The sequence below is a fragment of the Lepisma saccharinum genome, chromosome 12, assembly GCF_977018435.1.
Source record: "Lepisma saccharinum chromosome 12, izLepSacc3.1, whole genome shotgun sequence".
In the NCBI taxonomy this organism is placed as follows: domain Eukaryota; kingdom Metazoa; phylum Arthropoda; class Insecta; order Zygentoma; family Lepismatidae; genus Lepisma; species Lepisma saccharinum.
In genome coordinates, this window is record NC_139240.1 from 15,113,987 (window position 1) to 15,135,810 (window position 21,824).

The window sequence follows — 21,824 nt, forward strand, 5'->3', positions numbered from 1 at the left end:
TGTACAGCATGTAGATCCCATTTTCTAATTAAGAGATTTCACACAAAAAATATCATACAGATAAAAGAATGTATAGCAGCAATATTTTCTGGGGTGAAGGGCGCGTCACAGATATTCTGACAGATAGGAAGTTTTGATTTTAAGGCTGGGTGCACACGTGAAGACACATGAAAAATTATAAACATATTTTCTTCAATGTTCAATGGACGTAACGTGGGCCTCCTGCGTAGCAAAATAGCGCTCTGGGTTTTGGAGCGAACGATCGGAGCTGACTCAGAGTCGTGAGGTCAATAGGGGAACTACTTGAAAAGAAGTAGCGAGCTCCGATCCCGATGAGACTCGATGCGTCACCAAATGAAAATACCGGTTGGCAGATCCTGGATCTTAGATGTCTGTTGCACCATAGAGTTGAATTTTAATAATTCAACGTGAAACAAATGAAGAACTGTAATATAAAGTTAGAAAGTTAAATTTACAAAGTTGGAATGACGTCACAACTTCTTTAACATTGGGACACCACGAGTAAATAGATACCTAAGGATCTGCTAATAAAACTAGATTAACGCCTTGTGGTATACACTTTTGACTTGACTTCCATCAACTGTTTCGGCATAAACATTTAAATCTTTGTGGTGAAATCTTACAGTCATCTTATAAATCTGCTTTCGATTTAGTTGCAGTTTTTCTAGTCAATTTTAAACGACATTTAGATTAGGAAAATTGAGGTCCGGTCTTCAGAACATTAGGACAGTTATATAGAAGCCATTCCCTAACCAAAATATGATTTGTGTGTGGATCATGTGACTGACCCAAAATTTTATTTATTATTTATTGTTTAATTTTTTGTTTAATAAGCATGATGTATAATGCATTATTTTTGCTGTTAACTGCTGCTTTGTTATATTTCTGGAAAATATGTTGAATTAATATGGTGTATAATTATTATTGCTAATATAAAATTACGCTGTGTAAATTAATGTAAATTTCCAGTGTGACAAAATAAAAGAGAGAAATGAATGTAGATAAATAAGCAAGTGATAAATATATGGAGATTTATATTAGTGACGTCAGAGATTTTCATTGTATTTTTTAAAATTGTAAGTGCTATTTGGTAGTGAAACGGTAGGATGATTCATGAAGTTTTAGCAAAAGGGCTTGCTTGAATCATCATCTTGATAGAATTTGATATAATTCCTGGTTACTGTTTTTCAACATTCCTGTGCAATTTTCGCTTCAAAGTAAATAGATAATGTCACTTATTCATCGTGTTGAGTGTAAAATCAATTTCCCCCACTCTTGCTGATGCTATCCAATGGTTCCAACTTTTTGAAAAACATTGGGTGGGCTCAACTAGGGAATTTGTTTTATAACTTTATGCAATAATACTTCATAAATAGGCTGAGGATTTGGCCTAAACTCCCTTACTTTTCCTTGGACAGCAAATGTAGGGCTCTTATTTATTTATTTATTACATTTAAAAACCGATTCGTGCCATTTCTGAATTTTATAGTGGTCGTTTTGCCTATTTTAGTGGTAAGTGCCTATTTCGAAGATGGGACTTTTGAGTGAGTGCTTAATCCGGGAAAATGATAAATCTGTCGATGTTCATCAATTGTAGTACTGTACCTATTTTGTATTTTTGCGTGCTATTTAACTAACTAACTCCCTAGCCTTCTTAAACCCGAAGGTTCATGGCTGCAGCAACACAGGCCTTCCATCTTTCCCTATCTTGAGCAAGTTCTATATACTCTTTTCCATCCCTACCGATTTCCCTTAGGTCCATCTCAACGTTGTCCCTCCATCTTCGTCTTGGCCTTCCTACAGGTCTCTTACCATCAGGTTTCCCAACAAGAATCCTGTAAACTCCTCTTTCCTCTCCCATTCGTGCCACATGGCCTGCCCACCTAAGTCTTCTTGATTTAATTATTCTAATAATATCTGGACATGAATACAAATTATGTAGTTCTAAATTATGTAACCTTCTCCACTCACCTGTCTCCTCATCCCTTTTAGGTCCAAAGATTTTCCTAAGGATCTTATTTTCAAATACTCTCAATTTATGTTCCTCTTTCAATGTAAGGGACCAAGTTTCACATCCATATAATACTACAGGCAAAATTACTGTTTTGTATATTTTAACTTTTAGTTTCTTAGATATTAAACGAGAAGACAAAAGTTTATGAAGAGAGCAGTAACATGCATTTCCTGAATTAAGCTTACTTTTTATTTCCTCTTTAATATAATTTTCATTTGTTAATATTACTCCTAAGTATTTGAATTTGGAAACTGGTTCAAACGAGTTGTTATCAATAATTAGATTTTGATTATTACCTAACACTTGGTTTCGGCCTGTAAGCATATATTTAGTTTTCTCTTTGTTAACTTCCAAACCTATCTCTTTGGCAGTTTTGAAAAATATTTTAGCATTATTCTTAATTGTATTCACATCATCCCCCAGTAAGCCTACATCATCTGCATATGCTAACAACTGAGCCACACCATTTAATTTTAGTCCTTCTTTAGTTCCTTTTACCTTCCTTACAGCATATTCTAAGGCAAAATTAAAGAGCAATGGAGATAATGCATCTCCTTGTTTTAACCCATCATGAATTGTAAATTTGTCAGGACATATTAATACCCACACGAATTTTACTTTCTGTTTCACTGGTGCATATTTTTATCATACTAACAAGCTTCTTAGGTATTCCAAACTCTACTAATATATTATATAATTTATCTCATTTGACAGAATCATATGCTTTTTTTAAAATCAATGAATAGCTGATGGACATTTTGATTATATTCCCACTTTTTTTCAAGTGTCTGTCTGATGTGAAAAATTTGATCTTTAGTTGATCTGTTACGTTTAAATCCACATTGATAATCACCTATAATTTCATTAGCATATGGGGTTAGTCTTGCTAAAAGAATTTTAGATAATATTTTATATGTTGTTGAGAGTAGAGAAATTACACGGTAATTATTGCAGTTCATTTTATCACCTTTTTTAAACACAGGAACAATTATGGATTCTTTCCTCTGTTGAGGGATTTCTTCTTTATTCCATATTAAACAAATTAATTTATGAATTGACATATTAATGACTTTCCACCATATTTAATTAACTCAGCTGGTATTAAATCAATGCCAGGTGCTTTGTTATTCTTTAGCCTTTTAATAGCATCTTTAACTTCAGTCAAGTTAGGTTCTGGAACTAAAGGTTCTGCTCTGTGGACTTCATTTACTTCTGATTTATCTCCTACATGGACATTTAAAAGGTCATTAAAGTAGTTCTTCCATCTACTTAGAATATCGCTTGGGTCAGCTAGAAAATCACCGTCTTTATCTTTTATCAAGTTTACTTTAGGTTGCCACCCCTTTCTAAACTCATTTACACCTTTATATAAATCTCTGATATTTTTATTTTTGCTGTTTGTTTCAATTTCGTTAATTTTGCTTTTCAAGTAATCTCTTTTTTTACTTCTAAACGTGCGTTTAACTTCTCGCTTTATTCTATCATCATTGCTTAGATTTGTATCATCAGAGTTATTTAACCACCTAAGTCTAGACTGATTTCTTATTTCAATTGGATTATGACATTCATTATCAAACCATGGCTTACTTTTTCTCGGTTTATGGTATCCTATACTTTCTTTAGCTGCTGATTCTATTGCATTACGTATGTGCTCCCAATTCTTATTTACGTCTGTTTCATTTATATTTTCATCATCATTTAAATCCTGCAAAACATCAAATCTATTTGACAGTTTAATTTGGCAATCTTTCTTAATTCTTTCATCAGTAAACTTTCCTGTATCAAATTTTAGAACTTTTAGATTTTGTTGCTTATGATTTATCACTGACAGTCTTTCTCTTAATTTAGCAATTACTAAATTATGGTCACTGGCACAGTCAGCACCTCTATGTGTACGAACGTCAATTATACTAGTATGCCTTCTCTTATCAATGAGAATATGATCTATCTGATTATGAGTTTTACCATCTGGAGAAGACCAGGTATATTTATGGATATCTTTATGTTTAAAAGTGGTACTTTTCACAATTAAATTCTTTGAGGTTGCAAAAGTAATCAATCTTATACCATTATCATTACTTAATTCATGAAGACTTTCTTTACCAATCGTGGGTTTAAATGTCTCTTCTTTGCCAATCTGTGCATTACAGTCACCTAACAGAATTTTCATATCATACTGAGAAAATTTATCAAAGACCTGTTCTAACTCTGTATAAAAATCATCTTTAGTATTATCAACTTTATCTTCCGTTGGTTCATGTATGTTTATTAAAATAATTTTACACCACCTACCCTGTAAAACTGCATATGATATCCTATCATTAATAAATTCTACTGTTTTAAGAGCCGAGATAATTCTATTATTTATGAAAAAGCCTGTTCCAAAATTATGATTTTCAGTACCACCATAGAAAAAAGTATAATTTTTAGTTTTACAATTCCCTTCTCCTGGCCACCTAACTTCCTGGACAGCTACTACATCTAATTTATACTTAACTATCTCATTAACTGTACACTGAAATGCCCCAGGCCGGTAAAGGCTCAGAACATTCCAGGTGCCTAATTTAATATCCTTATTCCTAATGCGTGCTATTTGCGCGATTATTTGGAGAGTTTTTAATGCCTATGAATCCTTTACTTTCGTAATAAGGATATCATCACGGATAGTGTAGTTAGTCTATATACATAGAATACTGACAAGTATCATGTTGGAGATGTAACAAATTATGTAATATGAAATATTTTGATAAAACTTAGTCAGTAATTATTAAGTTGTGAGAATTCTTTTCCTGCATAATGATGAAACGGTTTTTTCTTTACTTAAAAACGGGCACTTTATTTCTAAAAATAAAATCTAATAACGAACAATTTCTTGGGTGGGCTCGAGTCCCACAGGTCCATATAAGTTGGCACCACTGATGCTATGCACTAGCAAATCACAACACCTGACTCTTCGTTGTAGATTTTTTACTATAATTACACTGATCGACATGAGTTTGGATATCTCGCAGCTGACTGTTGTCTCTGTATAATTTCAGCATGCTGATTCCAACAATGAAATCCACTTTTACCCATCACGTGTTGTTTCTTTCAGAAAACAGTAATATATCAACTGCCTTAATTTCACAATAAAATGTATAGTTCCATTATTTCCCCAGTAGATGGCTCTGTTTAGAAGATGGTAAAATATTGATATTTTTACAATACAAATTCTCCAATTTTGAACTATAAATGGCCTACAATTTTAAACATTTGATCCACATTCACGTGACACATTGGTATAAAAATTGTATGGACTTTGATTACGTAAGTTTTATTTTCGAAATCCATCAAAAAATTTCCTTCAAGAAATGTTCAAAACTCAATGTTCTACATGTGGTAAGTTGATTGAACTTAGTGACGTGGGAGAAAATCTTGACCTAGGGGAAAATGGATATCATTTCCGTAATCAGCATTCAAAATACTTCCAGAATCACCTATTGGTTTGAAAACATCAGATTTTTTTTTTCAAAATGTCGACCAGTGTTATTTAATTGACTTGCACCATATCATCTTCCAGGCAATTGAACATGCGCACAAAAGCATGTAGTATGCATCGTACTCCCGCGAGGACGGGAAAGGGTCTCTGGTAGAGTGGAGCAGGGTTCACCGTGGTCCGAGCTGAACGGATGGAGGGGAATATGCGCGAAGGCTTCTATCCGAAGGTTCCCGTGTTTGTGGTCGCTCTGTAACATACGTTTCGGAAACATTGAAATTCCTATTACCCGCGAAAATAACAGTCTCTCACCTCTTTGTGTTCTTTTCAACATGATCTCTCGTGAACTGCAGCCTTTCCTATCTTTTCACAATAATGACTGTGCATATCCACTCGCTTATAAATATGCAAATCCCAGTGTCATTGCCACCGGCTGGAATATTAATTCAAATCTATTTTGGCCACCTTACGTGTCGGGGTACAAAAATACACCCAGTCCATGACTTGTGTGGAGAAGACTAACAGCCGTCTCGCGAAGACTGTGCTCGGAGATTTTTACCCCCACCAATTCTTGCGCTTGTCCACGTTCTAGGAAAGAACCTCAAATAAATGGAGCTGTTCGAAGTTCAAAACTGAAAACTGAAATTACAGATCCTCAACTATAGGCTTCAGTTGTGATTCGGTTACTTTCCAAAATGAGTAACGGTGACTCTGTTACTTTCCAAAATGAGTAACGGTGACTCGGTTACTTTCCAAAATGAGTAACAGTGACTCGGTTACTTTCCAAAATGAGTAACGGTGACTCGGTTAATTTCCAAAATGAGTAACAGTGACTCGGTTACTTTCCAAAATGAGTAACAGTGACTCGGTTAATTTCCAAAATGAGTAACGGTGACTCGGTTAATTTCCAAAATGAGTAACAGTGACTCGGTTACTTTCCAAAATGAGTAACGGTGACTCGGTTACTTTCCAAAATGAGTAACGGTGACTCTGTTACTTTCCAAAATGAGTAACAGTGACTCGGTTACTTTCCAAAATGAGTAACGGTGACTCGGTTAATTTCCAAAATGAGTAACGGTGACTCTGTTACTTTCCAAAATGAGTAACAGTGACTCGGTTACTTTCCAAAATGAGTAACGGTGACTCGGTTAATTTCCAAAATGAGTAACAGTGACTCGGTTACTTTCCAAAATGAGTAACGGTGACTCGGTTACTTTCCAAAATGAGTAACGGTGACTCGGTTACTTTCCAAAATGAGTAACAGTGACTCGGTTACTTTCCAAAATGAGTAACAGTGACTCGGTTACTTTCCAAAATGAGTAACAGTGACTCGGTTACTTTCAAACATGAGTAACAGTGATTCGGTTACTTTCCAAAATGAGTAACAGTGACTCGGTTACTTTCCAAAATGAGTAACAGTGACTCCGTTACTTTCAAACATGAGTAACAGTGATTCGGTTACTTTCCAAAATGAGTAACGGTGAATCGGTTACTTTCCAAAATGAGTAACAGTGACTCGGTTACTTTCAAACATGAGTAACAGTGACTCGGTTACTTTCTAAAATGAGTAACAGTGACTCGGTTACTTCCCAAAATGAGTAACAGTGACTCGGTTACTTTCAAACATGAGTAACAGTGATTCGGTTACTTTCCAAAATGAGTAACAGTGACTCGGTTACTTTCCAAAATGAGTAACAGTGACTCGGGTACTTTCCAAAATGAGTAACGGTGACTCGGTTACTTTCCAAAATGAGTAACAGTGACTCGGTTACTTTTCAAAATGAGTAACAGTGACTCGGTTACTTTCCAAAATGAGTAACGGTGACTCGGTTACATTCCAAAATGAGTAACGGTGACTCGGTTACTTTCCAAAATGAGAAACAGTGACTCGGTTACTTTCCAAAATGAGTAACAGTGACTCGGTTACTTTCCAAAATGAGTAACAGTGACTCGGTTACTTTCAAACATGAGTAACAGTGATTCGGTTACTTTCCAAAATGAGTAACAGTGACTCGGTTACTTTCCAAAATGAGTAACAGTGACTCGGTTACTTTCAAACATGAGTAACAGTGACTCGGTTACTTCCCAAAATGAGTAACGGTGACTCGGTTACTTTCCAAATTGAGTAACGGTGACTCGGTTACTTTCAAAAATGAGTAACAGTGACTCGGTTACTTTCCAAAATAAGTAACTGTGAGTCAGTTACTTTTAAAATATAGTAACTGACTTAGTTTTCTAAATAGTAGCTGTTACTCATTTTGTTCACAAAATGCGCAAATATGAATCAGTTACGTTTCAAAATCTGTGACTGTAACCTACATACTTTCTACAATGCCTAACTTCCACAGACTTACTACCCAAAATGAAATGATTAACTGAGGTCGCAATTGCATTGGTTGATGAGATATCAGTATTTGTTAGACAGAGACCTGCAAAGCAAAACTATAAAGTAACTAAACCGTAAAAATCTGATACGTAGCCCAACTAGTTCACGGTCTAGAAAAGTAACCCAGATGCTAGAGACGATACTCCACTCCATAGTGCACGCAGTTTGGAGGAGGGAGTCTTCAAAAGGAAGAGCTATTATGGAGGCCTGTTACACTTACGCGCTTCTGACGTACGCCTTGTTTGTTGGTTGTTAAGGGAACAGAAAGGTCGATAAATTCCCCACACTCGGTACGCCGCTCGCTCGATACAGGCGTAAACAATCATTTCTGGGTCAGGAAGGTTTTGCAAGGGAAGAGGGGGAGGGGCTCTCACCCTTCTAAACCAACAGCAGGTGCACAACAAAGTTACAATTATGAATACACCTTCCTCACGTTCTTCGTACTTTCTACAGGTGACCATAAGCCTATATCAGTGTTTGGAAGTAACGCAGCAACAGTTACTTCTTTAAAGAATTTTAACTGTAACTACTTTTAAAAGTAACTAAAGGCAATGGCATGAAACTAGGCGGGTGGCAGAAGTTCGCGCTGTTGCCACGTCGGAGCACAAGCCCCTGTGTTCGGAGGTTCAAGAGAATGAAAGATCTCGTTCTAGAGTTGGTCCTTGTAATCCATGTGATACTAACGGATAGTATTTGCTCGAAAGGTCAGGGATGACACAAAAGTGTCCCGGAGAGAGGTCGGTCTGACGCTCGAACTATAGGCAACGCAGCCCGGTGTTGAAATTAAAGGACACAGGCAGAGGGTTCTTCTTTTCGTGGTAGAGCAGTTCATTATTCTAGAAATGGACAAAGCCCAACACATCTGTCTGCACTTTAAATTGTATCGAGTTCGAACAAGATTCAATATTAAATATAGTAATACAAATTATTATATCCACAAGGGGAAGGTAGTGAGTCAGTGAACCAGCGTATAGGGCACCTCCCCCGCCGCAAGTTGGTTCCCAATTGCCAGGCCCCGTGGCGGAGTGGTTAGCACGTCGCGCTACGACGCCAGGGGTCTCGGGTTCGAATCCAGGCCTGGACATTGATGTTTGTGAGTGTCCATTCATCAATTTCATCAAAAAATCATCACTCATCCCCATCTTCGCAAATTAGCCAAAAGTTGCACAAAAAGAGAAGTACAATAAAGCAAATCAAATAAAATCAAAATCAAAATTTATTTAAATTATAGATTGAAGAGTGCGTTTTCTTACAGTAAATATTAAGACACAAAGTTTTGGCTATGAATCAGTTACGCGTTGAATGATTTCTTTTTTATTTGGTTTACTTTACTTCACTTTTGTCTAATCGGGAAGATGAGGATGAGTGATATGGTGAATTCGATGAAGGGACACTCACAACAAGGAGGAAAGGAAAGGAATAGATTATGCATGGGAAAACAATGAGAAAGAAAACAGAGAGAAGGGAATAGGGAAAAATAGGATAAAAAACAGAGATAAACAGAAGGAAAGAAGAAATTACGGGAAAAGAGCGAGAGAAAGATTGATTGATTCCCTATATTTGTAATTTTGAGTGCGTCAGCACTTTGGTTATTTTGCACCCGTCACATTATACGGGGTCCAACCTCTTACCATAACTAAAATATAACTAACATAACTGTAATGTCAGAGGACTAAAATATTCTGACATCGGTTAAAAGCTGAGGCTGTAAAGGGTGTCACTCAGCACACACAAGGAAAACACACCTACAGTCCTACACATTATACTGGCCGTAGGTTCAGACGCCAGAGCTTCGTTAGTCTGCAAAATGCAATCCATGGTGCACTACGTGAAAGTGACAAACTGGGGGGGGGGGGCAAGATGCCAAAATTGGGAGGCAAGGACAGTTTACTTCCCCTTGGTAGATAAGGTTCAGCATAGTGCGGGAGCGAGAGTGGCAAAAAGTGGGGGAGGCAACTGCCCCCTCGCCCCTCCTAATCGCCGCCACTGGGAAGTGAGGTTGACAATTGGGTGTGAGAGAGAGATGTGTATGATGGAAAAGCACACAAAGAAACTATCCCAGCAAAGATTTGAACCCGGATCCTCTGGCATCGTAGCGCGCTGGGTTACTCCGCCGCGAAAGTCGGCACTCGTTGAATGAGTTTCGAAACGATTTTTATTACAGCCTTTTTCAAGATTTTCAGCAGAAAAGAGTAACTATGCAATACAGAGTAACCGAGGGAAATACTTATTTTAATTAACGCATTATTTATATTTCTTGCCGTAGTACATTGCAAATACATCTAATATCTCAAATATGTGTCCTACATTATTTGACAACGTAACAAATGATGACATTACACCATAAAATACATTTTATTATTGAACAAACTTTTTAAACAAAACCAACTTACCGTGCAGTTCATGTCCTTCTCCCGAGTGTTCATGGGGCGACATCTTACGATCACTTTCACAGCTTCCGCCATCTTGTCTCCGGTCACCTGGAATACACAAAATGTTGTTTATATTAGAATATCAAAATGGAGGGAGAGGGTTAATTAGAATAATATAAAAATCAAGGTGTATGTATTTTTCTAAAACATAGAAGCAACAGTTGCTACAATGCTGCAATATGTGCGATGACACGGGAAAAATCATAACATATTTTCTTAGTAATACATTTATGGTTCCAAGTCATTTTTGCTATTACGTGTCAACTATCTTGACAGTGACGTCGTAACAGCATTGCAAACTTAAGCCAGTCTCACACGCAGGGACGGCGCTACAGGGGGGCTAGGGTGGCTGAAGCCCCCCAAAACCGGCCTCAGCCCCTTCATGTAGCCCCCCAAGATTTTTGTAGTACGGTAGACGCATTTTGACCGAAAACTTAAAAAGTTTAAGTTTACATTTTCCATTATTAAAATTCCATTGAGGCAAGTACAGTGTTGAAGTATATTTTCTAGTTTGGTTAGATCGCAAAGTTACTTTTCATACGATTGTAACGCGACGTCTACTTATTTAACGTGCCTGACGTCGATCTGGTTCTACATTACAATGGTAATGTCAAACCCACAAAAACAATTAAACAAATAAACAAAAGGCAATCATTAATAACCTATTTACCTTTTGTCCAGGGTAAGTGCCATCAGTTGGAGCCCAAGAGATTACATAGGGTAGAACAAATCACACCACAGGGTTAGTTCTATATATACTGTAATTTCTATAAAAGAGCACATGCATAAACATTACATCATTGCCCCTTTCATTCATACATTCACTCACGCATTCATATCTCGGCAATCCAAAAGACATGAGTAATTAGTACAATAATAGTTCGGCGGCATGTTTAAAGTTAGCTACATTGATTTAAACTGTTCTTAATTTGACATTTACTTTTGCTTTCCGGGAAAACCATGTTCCGGTAGGAGCTTAACCTGTACGACAAAACACTACTCCTTTTATGTTGTTGTAATTGAATGTTAATATTTATATTGTTACTTTTGCGGTGAACTTGGATCACTGTTATATAATTATATAGACAATTTATAGCGTCGTACAATCTGAAGGTTAAATACTTTGGATAAATGAATAATTGAAGCTGTACGGTTTTACAATTTAAAAATATAGTGGATGCAATTTAATCGCCGTAATAAGCAATGTCTTGGTAATGTTTACGTAATTAGCGAGTTCATTGGATGCCACAACGGGGCGAACGAAGCTTATCCATTTTCACGTCCATTCCGGCTTACCTTTGTCGCTTGGCGGCGTGATCAATAGCTGGCTTCCGGGCGATAAGATTGGATCTCCGCATCTTCAAGGATTGGCAACTAGGTCGGACGCACCCCCAGCGGGGCCTTTCTCTGCCTCTACTCCATCTTGATAGTAAACAACCACGTGTGAAATAAACACAACACGGAACGGTGCGACACACAAAGCGGATACTTTACGCGGGTGTTTCGCGAGAGATTGTGCACGATAACACGTCGAAGAAAATCTGAGTAAAACTGTGTCTTCCGCTTCTCTGCGCGTCTATTTATTTGCTATTCAAAAGGTTCGTTACTGTACCCTCTCTGTCCAAGCGTTGGTAAATCGTCCTAAAGTCGTAGCCTCTTGTCCTGCTATCTTCGCCCGTGTATTTGGAGTTCTTTGACCCTCCTCCAAAAGCACCTCGAAGAGAGGTTACCCAAAGACCGGGCCCATTGTAACCTGCACGTTCGTTCCGAAGAGAGCGCCAGGGAGTCTGTAGTTATTGTTATCCAGTCTCGCTGTTTAACCTTTTATATCGGGCTTAATTTATTTCCTATCAAATTCTGCTTTTGGGATTTCGTCGATTATAATCTGCTGCTGGGCTGTCTTTAATTTCAGTTGAATCTGATCATTGGTAATAAAGTTGTATTTTTATATTTATTTACCCGAGGCTCGACCTCTTCTCTCGGGAAACAGGCTAGTCCTCCGCACTCCGCCGTCCAACTCCCGGTGAACAGCCACCATCCAATGCTTGTCATTGCTTATTACGGCGATTAATTGATTTACCTGATAATTAGCAAGATTTTATCGTTATACGATGTGTTCTAAAATTAAGGGGAGGGGGTAGATGCAGATAGATATGCCTAGATATAGATCGACCACAAGGAAAAAACCTTGAGACGAAAAGTCCCCGTGCAGCTTTCCCTTCTTCCCTCCTCCTCGGGCCAAGAGGAAGCATGGTGTCACTCTCCCCCCTCTCCTCCTCGCGGAGGTACGGTGCACATGGTGGCTATTTCAGGGGCGTCCTGTCCCCCAATCATTTTCGGGGCAAAGGTGGAGTTCTGGACGGGGCAGGGGCCAGACTAAAAAAATGACACATGATTAAGTTCAGTTACTACATTTTTGTTATGAAGCCATACCGCAAATCTTGACGTTCTAAAAAGCCTGAAGCCAAAGGCCTGCTTTCACCTATAAAATCGTTGGATTTCATTGTATGTTTATCAGTATTTTCTGAATATCTCCACCTCATAAATGTTTTATCCCAGTCCCTTCAGAAAGCTGATACCTCAATAGCTCAAAGTTCCAGCGTAGCCAACGGAGTGATTAAGGAGCTTGAGTCCAGCAAAACGAAAACACTTGGGACAGAAAATGGAATGGAATAAAGTGTGTTAACAAAGAATTAGGTCTAAACATTTTTGAAGGTGGAGGTGAGATGAAAAAGGGACAAATCCAGAATGGCCTAGACTGATATGAAACAAATTAGATGCTTATCTCGTTTGTTCTTCAGTTGGCCAGAGAACCAGAGAAGAGAAATCAGCTGAAACACTTTCTACATTTCAAAGTGAAGAAAACTGGAAGAAAAAATACAAGTGCGATTTATTTTATCCATTGCTGGATATTTTGATTGGCGAACTGAAAAGAAGATTTTGTGGTGAAACTTTGGAAGTTGCTGAAGCCAGTGAAAGATTTATTCGTCCGGATGAAGAAGCAGCTGCACGTTTCATTGAGATTTACTCCATTCCTGGTATTGACACAACAACGTTGATGGCAGAAATGACCATTTTAAGAAATGTAATGGAAAGTTCAGGTTTGAGTTTTATAAGTGCGCCTTTGAGGAATGTTGTTCCCAAGATAGTGGACACAGTTCTGAGCAAACATACAGAAACACACACAAATTGTAGCATTCTTCTGAAAATTGCTCTTATCCTGCCATTATCGCCTCATAGCAGAAAATGTCCTCCTGTGAGAGGACATTTTCTGCTATGAGGCGAATCCACAACTGGTTGCGTTGCACAATGGGTCAAGAGAGATTGAACAATTTAATGATCTTATACCTTGAATCAGATGTTGTAAAAAAAAAAATAACAGACGATTTGATTGATGCGTACAGTTTGAAGTAAGAAAACGTAGAGTGAGTTTGTGCTGAGTCAACAGTTATTGTTCAGGCATCAAATGAACTTTTCAATTTAATTTTTCTAAAATTTCTGAAGCTTACTATTGTACCGTAACTTTTTTAAAGTAATACGAGTATTGTATCAATAAAAATTAATGAAATGCAAAATGCAATAATCGTACTATTTTGCTTCTTTTAAAACTGACAACCAATGTACTAATTAATATTTGTTTATTTAAGCGAGGAAATTTAACATTTTCAAATCTGAAAGGCCTAAAACTCAGTGTTCTTAAGTTGTTTTTGTTTTTTTTAATTTCCGGGTAAAGTCCTCCGGACCCCTTATAAACTAGAGGATATTCAATAACCCTCAGGTACATCATATGCTTTTCCCAGAGTCTGGCCTTCCCAAAGCAAGAGTTCAAACTCCGCCCATGTTTCGGGGGCGTGTGGTTCAATGGGCGTCAACAAACTCCTTTGCAAAGTGAAAGCTGAAGGGATCACATAGCTCGCCCGAAGCAACGTTGCCAAGCGTGCTTCTTTTTTTGCGAGTTCTCTTTATATGACTGTGTGTCTGCCTGCATTCCGACCTGTGGGTGGTCCTTCCGGAAATTTCATCGTTCAGGACCGCGTGTGCAGTTGTACAGTCAACGGCAAAGATAGTGGTAAGCAAATTGTCCACCACTATTTTAATTACTTTTTTATTCTACATCCTGTATTGTTTTAAGGAATGAAACTATGTTGGTTCGAAGCAGGCGTTGTTCTCTGCTTATTGACGTCATTATTTCAATTCATTGTCATCACAATGTGTAATTCAGACCGAATTAAAATGGTGGTGGACAATTCGCCTACTGTTTCTTTCACCGTTGGGTGTACCATTAACCCCCCCCACCCCGCTGATGCTGACAATACAGTTGCCCGAGAAGACAGTACGTTTGGCAACATGTGGTGTACCCAACGCTCATTTGTTTCCTTCCACGAACAACGTTCGGAACCTTGTGACTCGAAAATGCCCGATCTCAGTCGAGGAAAATACAACTGATCGCTGATTCGCCGTTTCCCAGCCGCCAGTCGCAGTTACGTTCAGTATACGCGTAGCAAGGTGTAGTACATGGAAGCGAGGTTGACGTTCGGGTGCCTTTTCACCACTTATATCCCTCAATTGTTCATTTGGTTTATGTTACGTTTCTGCCACTTTTGGCTAATCGCAAAGATGAAGATAAGTGATGATATGATGAAACTGATGAAGCGACATTCACAAAGAACACCCTTGACCCCTGGCGTCGTAGTGCGCTGTGCTAACCACGCAGCCACGGAGGTCGGCTAACACCCTTTAAAACTGCCTTGACAATAGTGCTTTGTATTGGTAGTACAAGGTTGTACAAATTTTACTCCAAAAATTGGAAGCTGTGTGGTCTGTTATTCAGTAGTGGCGGGGTTGAACTTTGGCTCAGGAACTTGTTTGGTTTGGTGGATTCATTGTCCCCACAGACATACACTGCACAAATACCACATTACAACTAACACACAAAATATAGGGTGAGGCGGTAAAACGGAAAGATTTTAAAAAATCACAAAAAATAGAGAGAGAGCAAATATTAGTTAATTTTTTAACATGAATGTACTGTACACGAGTTGAAATTGCTAGTGTACCTGAAAAATGTTCATCTTTTTAATATGGTGTCAGTAAGATGGCGTCCTTGATTTTGCACACATTGTCGGAGTATCAGAGTAAATCCGCCCATCCGAAATTAATCCACACACTCTCCTTGAAACACCTCTCCATTCAGAAAAAAGTAACAGTGTGGCGTGCATTATCATATACTGGAATCATTGGCCCCTACCTTTTCGGAAATGAACACGGTAACACGGTTACGGTAAGCGCTGGACGTTATGCTGGCATGTTGGTAACCTATTTCCTGCCTGCCCTCGATGACCATGACCCAGATGAGGAAACACTCTTCCAGCAAGATGGTGCAACTAGCCATACTGCCAGAGTGTCTATGGATGTGCGTAGACTCGCATTTCATGATCGTCTCATCAGCACATTCGGCGATATTCCGTGGCCTGCCCGTTCACCCGATTTGCCGGCTCCTGATTTTTCCTTTCCGGTCACCTCAAATCCCAAAGTATTCAAGGACAACCCTCCCAAGAACCAGGGATAATTTGAAGGAGCGAATTCGGCAAGAGATCCTCAACATTGCGTTGGAGATGCTACGAAGCGTCATGGGCGGATTTGCTCTGAGACTCCGACAATGTGTGCAAAACCAAGGACGGCATCTTACTGACACCATATTAAAAAAAATAACATTTTTCAGGTACACTAGCAATTTCAACTCGTGTACAGTACATTCATGTTAAAAAATTAACTAATATTTGCTCTCTCTATTTTTTTAAAATTTCTAAAATCTTCCCGTTTGACTGTCTCACCCTATATTTGTGACTCTTATTAGAAATTGTATATCCTTATGAATACGTTGGTTGATTTGGTGATTTTTTTGAGACCACTTAAGCAAAGTTCAGGCTAATAGGGGCTGGACCTACAGTTTAAAGTGGGAACAGAACCACTATGTACGTCTATGTACGGAACTCCTTGTGAATAGGGACCTTGATTTTTCACAAACGCTATAACACCGAAAAAAGTTAATTACTGTGTTTATGTATGGTCAGTGGTATGATCCGAACACATTTTCCATCCATTCAAAATCGCGAATTTATCATAAAAAGTTAATTAATTATAGCCTTCCCATGATTTTCAGCACACTTTTTGCTTAGAATCGAAAAATGCCGCGAAAATCCAACATTGTTGTGTTTTAGCCTTAAAGAAACAAATATTCTATATTTATGCGCATTTTCCAATATTTCTCCCAAAATAAAACTATAATCTGTCTTATATATGGAATAATTCCAAAGGCTAGATGAAACAATGTGTAAATGGATGTTTTCCACTACTTTTCACTTTCTGTCGAAACTCTTACCGAGCATCACCGAACAAAGCGGCCGGGTTCTGACGGGAGATCGAGTCATACTTACCGCCACATGGGAGCCGTAACATCGCTGGTATGTGTCGCGCCAGAAAAAAATGGAAAATTAACTTCCTAAAAAATCGAACAGGTGTAGACCATGTAACACTTTAAAATATAAGTTTAGAAGCACAATACATGTATGATTTTAGGTATATTGGAAGGAAAATGTGAACAAAAAAACAGCGAATTTTTGGGGAAATATATATTTTGAAGAACAAATAACGTCGAGAAATCAAGACCCATACTTATGAGGCAATTCGCCTGTGACATAAGTCAGACAGGTTAACCGACCTCGAGACATTGTCCGGAGGTCAGTGGGCCTAGACAATTGCGGTGGCAGCTGCAGGTGCCTCACGACATTTCTCAGTCGTCCCTCCTGAAAAGCCTCCGAATCGATCTCCTTCCAGTCAATCATCGCCCCGTGGCCTTGAATCGCTATCACGTGATGCAACAATGGGTATCTCTAGGGTGTATGGAGGGGACAGGCTCAAGGAGCTGCGAATGATTTATTGCTGCTATGGCAGTGTTGCCATATTACTATATGTGGGACTATAATGAGACCTTTCCAGAAGGTTTACCCTGGTACAGTTCTCGCCAAGAAATGATTTCCCAGATGGCACGCAAGCTTGTGGCAAGCTTATAGCTTGTCGAAGTAAGTTTGATATTGCAAGCTGGATGCAAGTTGGACGTAAGTGGTACTCGCCAAGTGAGGTTAGCCGAAAGCTTACGGCAAGTTATGCTTGCCTTGGCAAGTTTCCTGCAACTTGGGCTTGTGGTAACTAGATTGCTGTGTGCAAGCTTGCCACGGAGAGCTATACCCTGTCCCGGGAATCTGTCTAGCAAGGCCGCGCATAATGGTAGAGAAGGGGAAAGAGCCAGTGGGCGGAGCAGCAGACGCTACTCTCACAGCTGATAGCTACAGCCGCATTTTCCTCTTCATGCACTCACTTCCACTCTCACACTTTCATTGGTCGAGTCCTCTCGAGTCATTACTTCAGTAGAGACAGAGATTCTGCAAACTTCTTCATTTGGCATGCCAAACTTTCTTCAGGATTGCAGCAAGTTTTCTGCGATTCTTCTGTTGTCTTGCTGCGAAACGTTTACACGACGCATACTGCAAATAATATCCACATCTAGTTGGCTGCACTTCTTGACACTATGTGTAGTGGAGGTGTCAGGCTGGTGCAAGGAAATGACGTTCAACCGAGTAGATGAATAGCGGTGTTCAAGTTCAGAAGATCCAACACTGCCGCTTTAAACGTTCATTTGATTCGTTAGCACGTACCACGTGACCATACACCACACATTAAACTGCTCAAAAACGTGATGCAAACGGTGCAGACAACATGTACGCTACTCCAAATGAACGAAGTACACGAGTCTGTGTTGCACCATGTAACCAACTTGACGCGCGAGTACAGAGGGAGTCAAAAAGTTTAGCGAACTGGAAGAGGCTATTATCGGTGAGCAAGCGTCAGAAGGCAAATCATTTCCCTCTCGCCATCTGAAATACTTGCTCCCTTTGCGCCGGTGCCTTCCCCTCCCCTACGTTGTGAATGTGGCAACTAATTGTTCAAATTCCCTCGCAAAAGGAACGGCAGGTTCTGGCTGACAGAGAACAAAGCACGTGCCGTCCCCAGCTCCCCTCTCAGCAATCACGTGATTGCTGCCAAGGTCCTCCAGCAGACGGTAGATCGCCGAGTGGCGGGAGCGGTCCGTAGGGTGATCACCCGTAATGCACTACGAAGCCAGAGGTTCCCTGTTCGAGGCCTAGTCAAGCTATTTCACCAGTTCATCATCCATCTTCCTAGCAGGCTAGAAAAGCGACTTAAAATAACCAAAGCCAACCTACCGGGCGGAGTGGTTAGCTTAGCACGATGCAACGTCAGAGATCGTGAGTTCGTTTTATGGCCTAGGTATGGGTGTTCTCGTTTGTTTGTTTGTTTGTTTCATTGGTTTCTTTTACTTCGCTTTTCTGCCACTCTTGGCTAATCGCAAAGATGAGGATGATTCATGATATGATGAAATTGTGAAGGGACACTCACAAAGAATAGGTTCAGCCATGCTCAGGCCGGTATTCGAACCCGGAACCCCTGGAGTCATAGCGTACTGTGCTAACCATTCCGCCACGAATGCCGGCCGGTGTTCTTCGTGACTGTTCATCAATTCCATCAAAAAAATAAAGCAAATCAATAAATTAAGCAATAAAATAGCCAAAATATAAATAGATTCCTATTTTGTATTTTATTATTTAACGTCGCTATTCTGCCACTTGGGGCTAATCGCGATGATAAGAATGAACGTTGATTAGATGGAACTGATGCCGGGACTCGAACCCAGAAACTTCTGTGGGGAGACCGACCACTTTACGCTCTCAGCCACCCAGGCGGCACAGAGATAATTCCCTCTACGTTTCAAGAACTCACCTCATCTCGTCTTCAGAAAGCTTTACATGAAACATCAGCCTGAAAATTTCATATCTTTTTTATTCTTGTCAAGAAACATTTACCCCCTTCCTAGGAACCAACAAAAACTTGAGAAATGACTTCCTTGGTGGCGTAATGGTAACTGTAGGTATATTAAAAGCAATCGCCTCCCGTCACCAGAATAGAACATAGTAATTTATAGAGCGTGTAAGCTGCAACAACAGGCCGGATATTGGATGACGTTTGTTGCTGCTTATGCGGTGGTAACAAATTGCGCAGGCACTTTAGTCTCTGCCTCTATAAGTAATAAAATGGCCGCAATAGGCAAGGAAAATGTTGCAACAGCCTTGCTCATAAAGGAAAGTGGGGAGAGCATCATAAACTAGACGCGCTGTATCGACGAACTGCTTTCTCCAACGAGGTACGTTGCTCGACACCAATACACGAGGGACTCTGTTTATTGCTTTCACCTAAGTGTTTGCAATACCTCTTACGTACACCGAGAGAGGAGTGTCGTCTATAATTCTTCGATATGTCTTGTTTCTTTTCTTTTCTGCTATTCTTCTCGCCAACTCTCTCTCCCCTTTCGTTTTCTATCTTTCTCTTTTTCTGTTTAAATTTTCTCTCTTTCTGTCTATCGTTAGTCTCTCTCTTTCTCTCTCTCTCTCTCTCAATTTTTCTTTCTTTATTTACTCTTCCTCAAACTACTCTTTCTATCTTTAATTTCTCCCTATCTTTACTCCGTCTTTCTATCTTTCAATCTCTTTTCTTTCTATCTCCCCCTCTCTCTGCCATTTGTATCTATGTTTACTCTTTTTATATTTTTACTCTATCTCTGTCTATCTTTATTATCTTCCCCCTCTTTTCTATCTTTACACTTTCTGTCATTCCCAACTTTGTCACACTCATTTTCTTTCTTTCAGTCACTTAATATCAATCTCTCTCTCTCTCTCTCTCTCTCTCTCTCTCTCTCTCTCTCTCTCTCTCTCTCTCTCCTTCTATCTTCTTTTTCACCTCTCCCTTTCTTCTCTTTCTCTGTTAACAAGGGAAACAAAATAATCTTAGAACATAGTTTGTTCCCACTCAGAACCAAACCCATGGACCTAGAAAGTTGAAACTTTAGGGACCTATTCCTCTTATGACGTAAGCACCCAGTAAAGAAAGATTTTCTTTCCGATATTTGACCCTAAAGGAACGAAAATGGGATGATAAACTTTTTAATTATTGAGACGTTTACAGCTCAAGCTATAAACTAAAAATCCTCAAGAGATGACGCTATGTGTATTATACATCTCTACAGGCAAAGTTGAAATACCAATGACACATACAGGGTGATTCTAAAGGTAGGATACAAACGAAAACCACAGATACCTCCCATGAAATAGAGACGGAAGTGCCCCTTCCACTTTGCCGAGAGGAGCTGGACAACGCCGAAAACGTGTGAAAATGAACTTCACATCGCCAGTACCAGTGAAGATAGAAAGGCGGAACAAAGGAAGTCAAAAGGAACACCAAAGTTGCCCATCCGAAAACACCAGGCGGCAGCTACGCAAAGCATGCGCATGGGGTTCCACAAAGGAAATAGGAGTGCCCCGCAAGACAAGTGAAGGGAAAGGGTAGCGATCGACAACAGTAGGGACAAAAGAAGCAATGAAGCATGATGTAACAATTGCACAGCGGGAAACAAACACCATGACTGAAGCAGTGCAGTCGAGAAAAGTAGTGCCAGGTTGCAGAACCACGGGAGGACGACGTAGGACGAAGAAAAACACCGAGAATGCAAGCAAAGTGGTCCGTGACACTCGACAGGCAACAGACGCGCACATGGTTCGGGGCAGAAATGGCGGCGCTGGCGGTGCAGCGCATGGGGAGTCCCCAAACACAGTGTAGAGACACCGCAGCAAGAACAAAGCACGGTACAACAAATGAGAAAGATAACCGGACGGGGAATGGTACCTGCCAAGGAGACAACAAATGCGGGACGAGGGATTCCCCGTAGCAGCACCGAGGGGATGTCACACAGAGGTCGTGCGCCAGCAGGACAAACACAGCAACTAAGGGCACAGGAGGTTATTGCCAATGAAAGGTGTACGTACAGATAGGACCACGTTCCTCGTACAAACGTTGTTACAAACGTCGTGATGGGGCCCAATCAGCCTCTTAGAAATGAAGCCGGATGCACATCGCTGGGTGGGAGGGGGCGAAAGGCTGCTGGAGTGCCGTACGGACCCCACCACTCCACTTTGCTTGCATTCTCGGTGTGTTTCTTGCTTCTTTTGTCTCTACTGTTGTCGATCGCTACCCTTTCCCTTCACTTGCCTTGCGGGACACTCCTATTTCTTTTGTGGAACCCCATGCGCATGCGTTGCGCAGCTGCCGCCTGGTGTTTTCGGATGGGCGACTTTGGTGTTCCTTTTGACTTCTTTTGTTCCGCCTTTCTATCTTCACTGGTACTGGCTGTACAGCGGTGTGAAGTTCATTTTCACACGTTTTCGGCGTTGTCTAGCTCCTCACGGAGGCATCTCTCGGCAAAGTGGAAGTGGCACTTTCGTCTCTATTTCATGGGAGGTATCTGAGGTTTTCGTTTGTACCCTACCTTTAGAATCACCGTGTATATAAAAACCAAGACAGAAATTTGTA

The 21,824-nt window shown here is 39.9% G+C and overlaps 1 protein-coding gene across 7 annotated transcripts in view; it reads right to left on the reverse strand.

Annotated features, from left to right (window-relative positions):
• The window catches only part of LOC145996573 (osmotic avoidance abnormal protein 3-like), a 188,202-nt gene that overhangs the window by 115,501 nt on the left and 50,877 nt on the right, over window positions 1-21,824 (reverse strand). For all 7 annotated transcript variants that reach the window (XM_083133076.1, XM_083133075.1, XM_083133078.1 and 4 more), the window contains exon 2: window positions 10,290-10,376. In XM_083133076.1, the coding sequence (XP_082989202.1) occupies window positions 10,290-10,361 (72 nt within the window). In that variant the 5' untranslated portion in view covers window positions 10,362-10,376. The remainder of the gene's footprint in view (window positions 1-10,289; window positions 10,377-21,824) is intronic.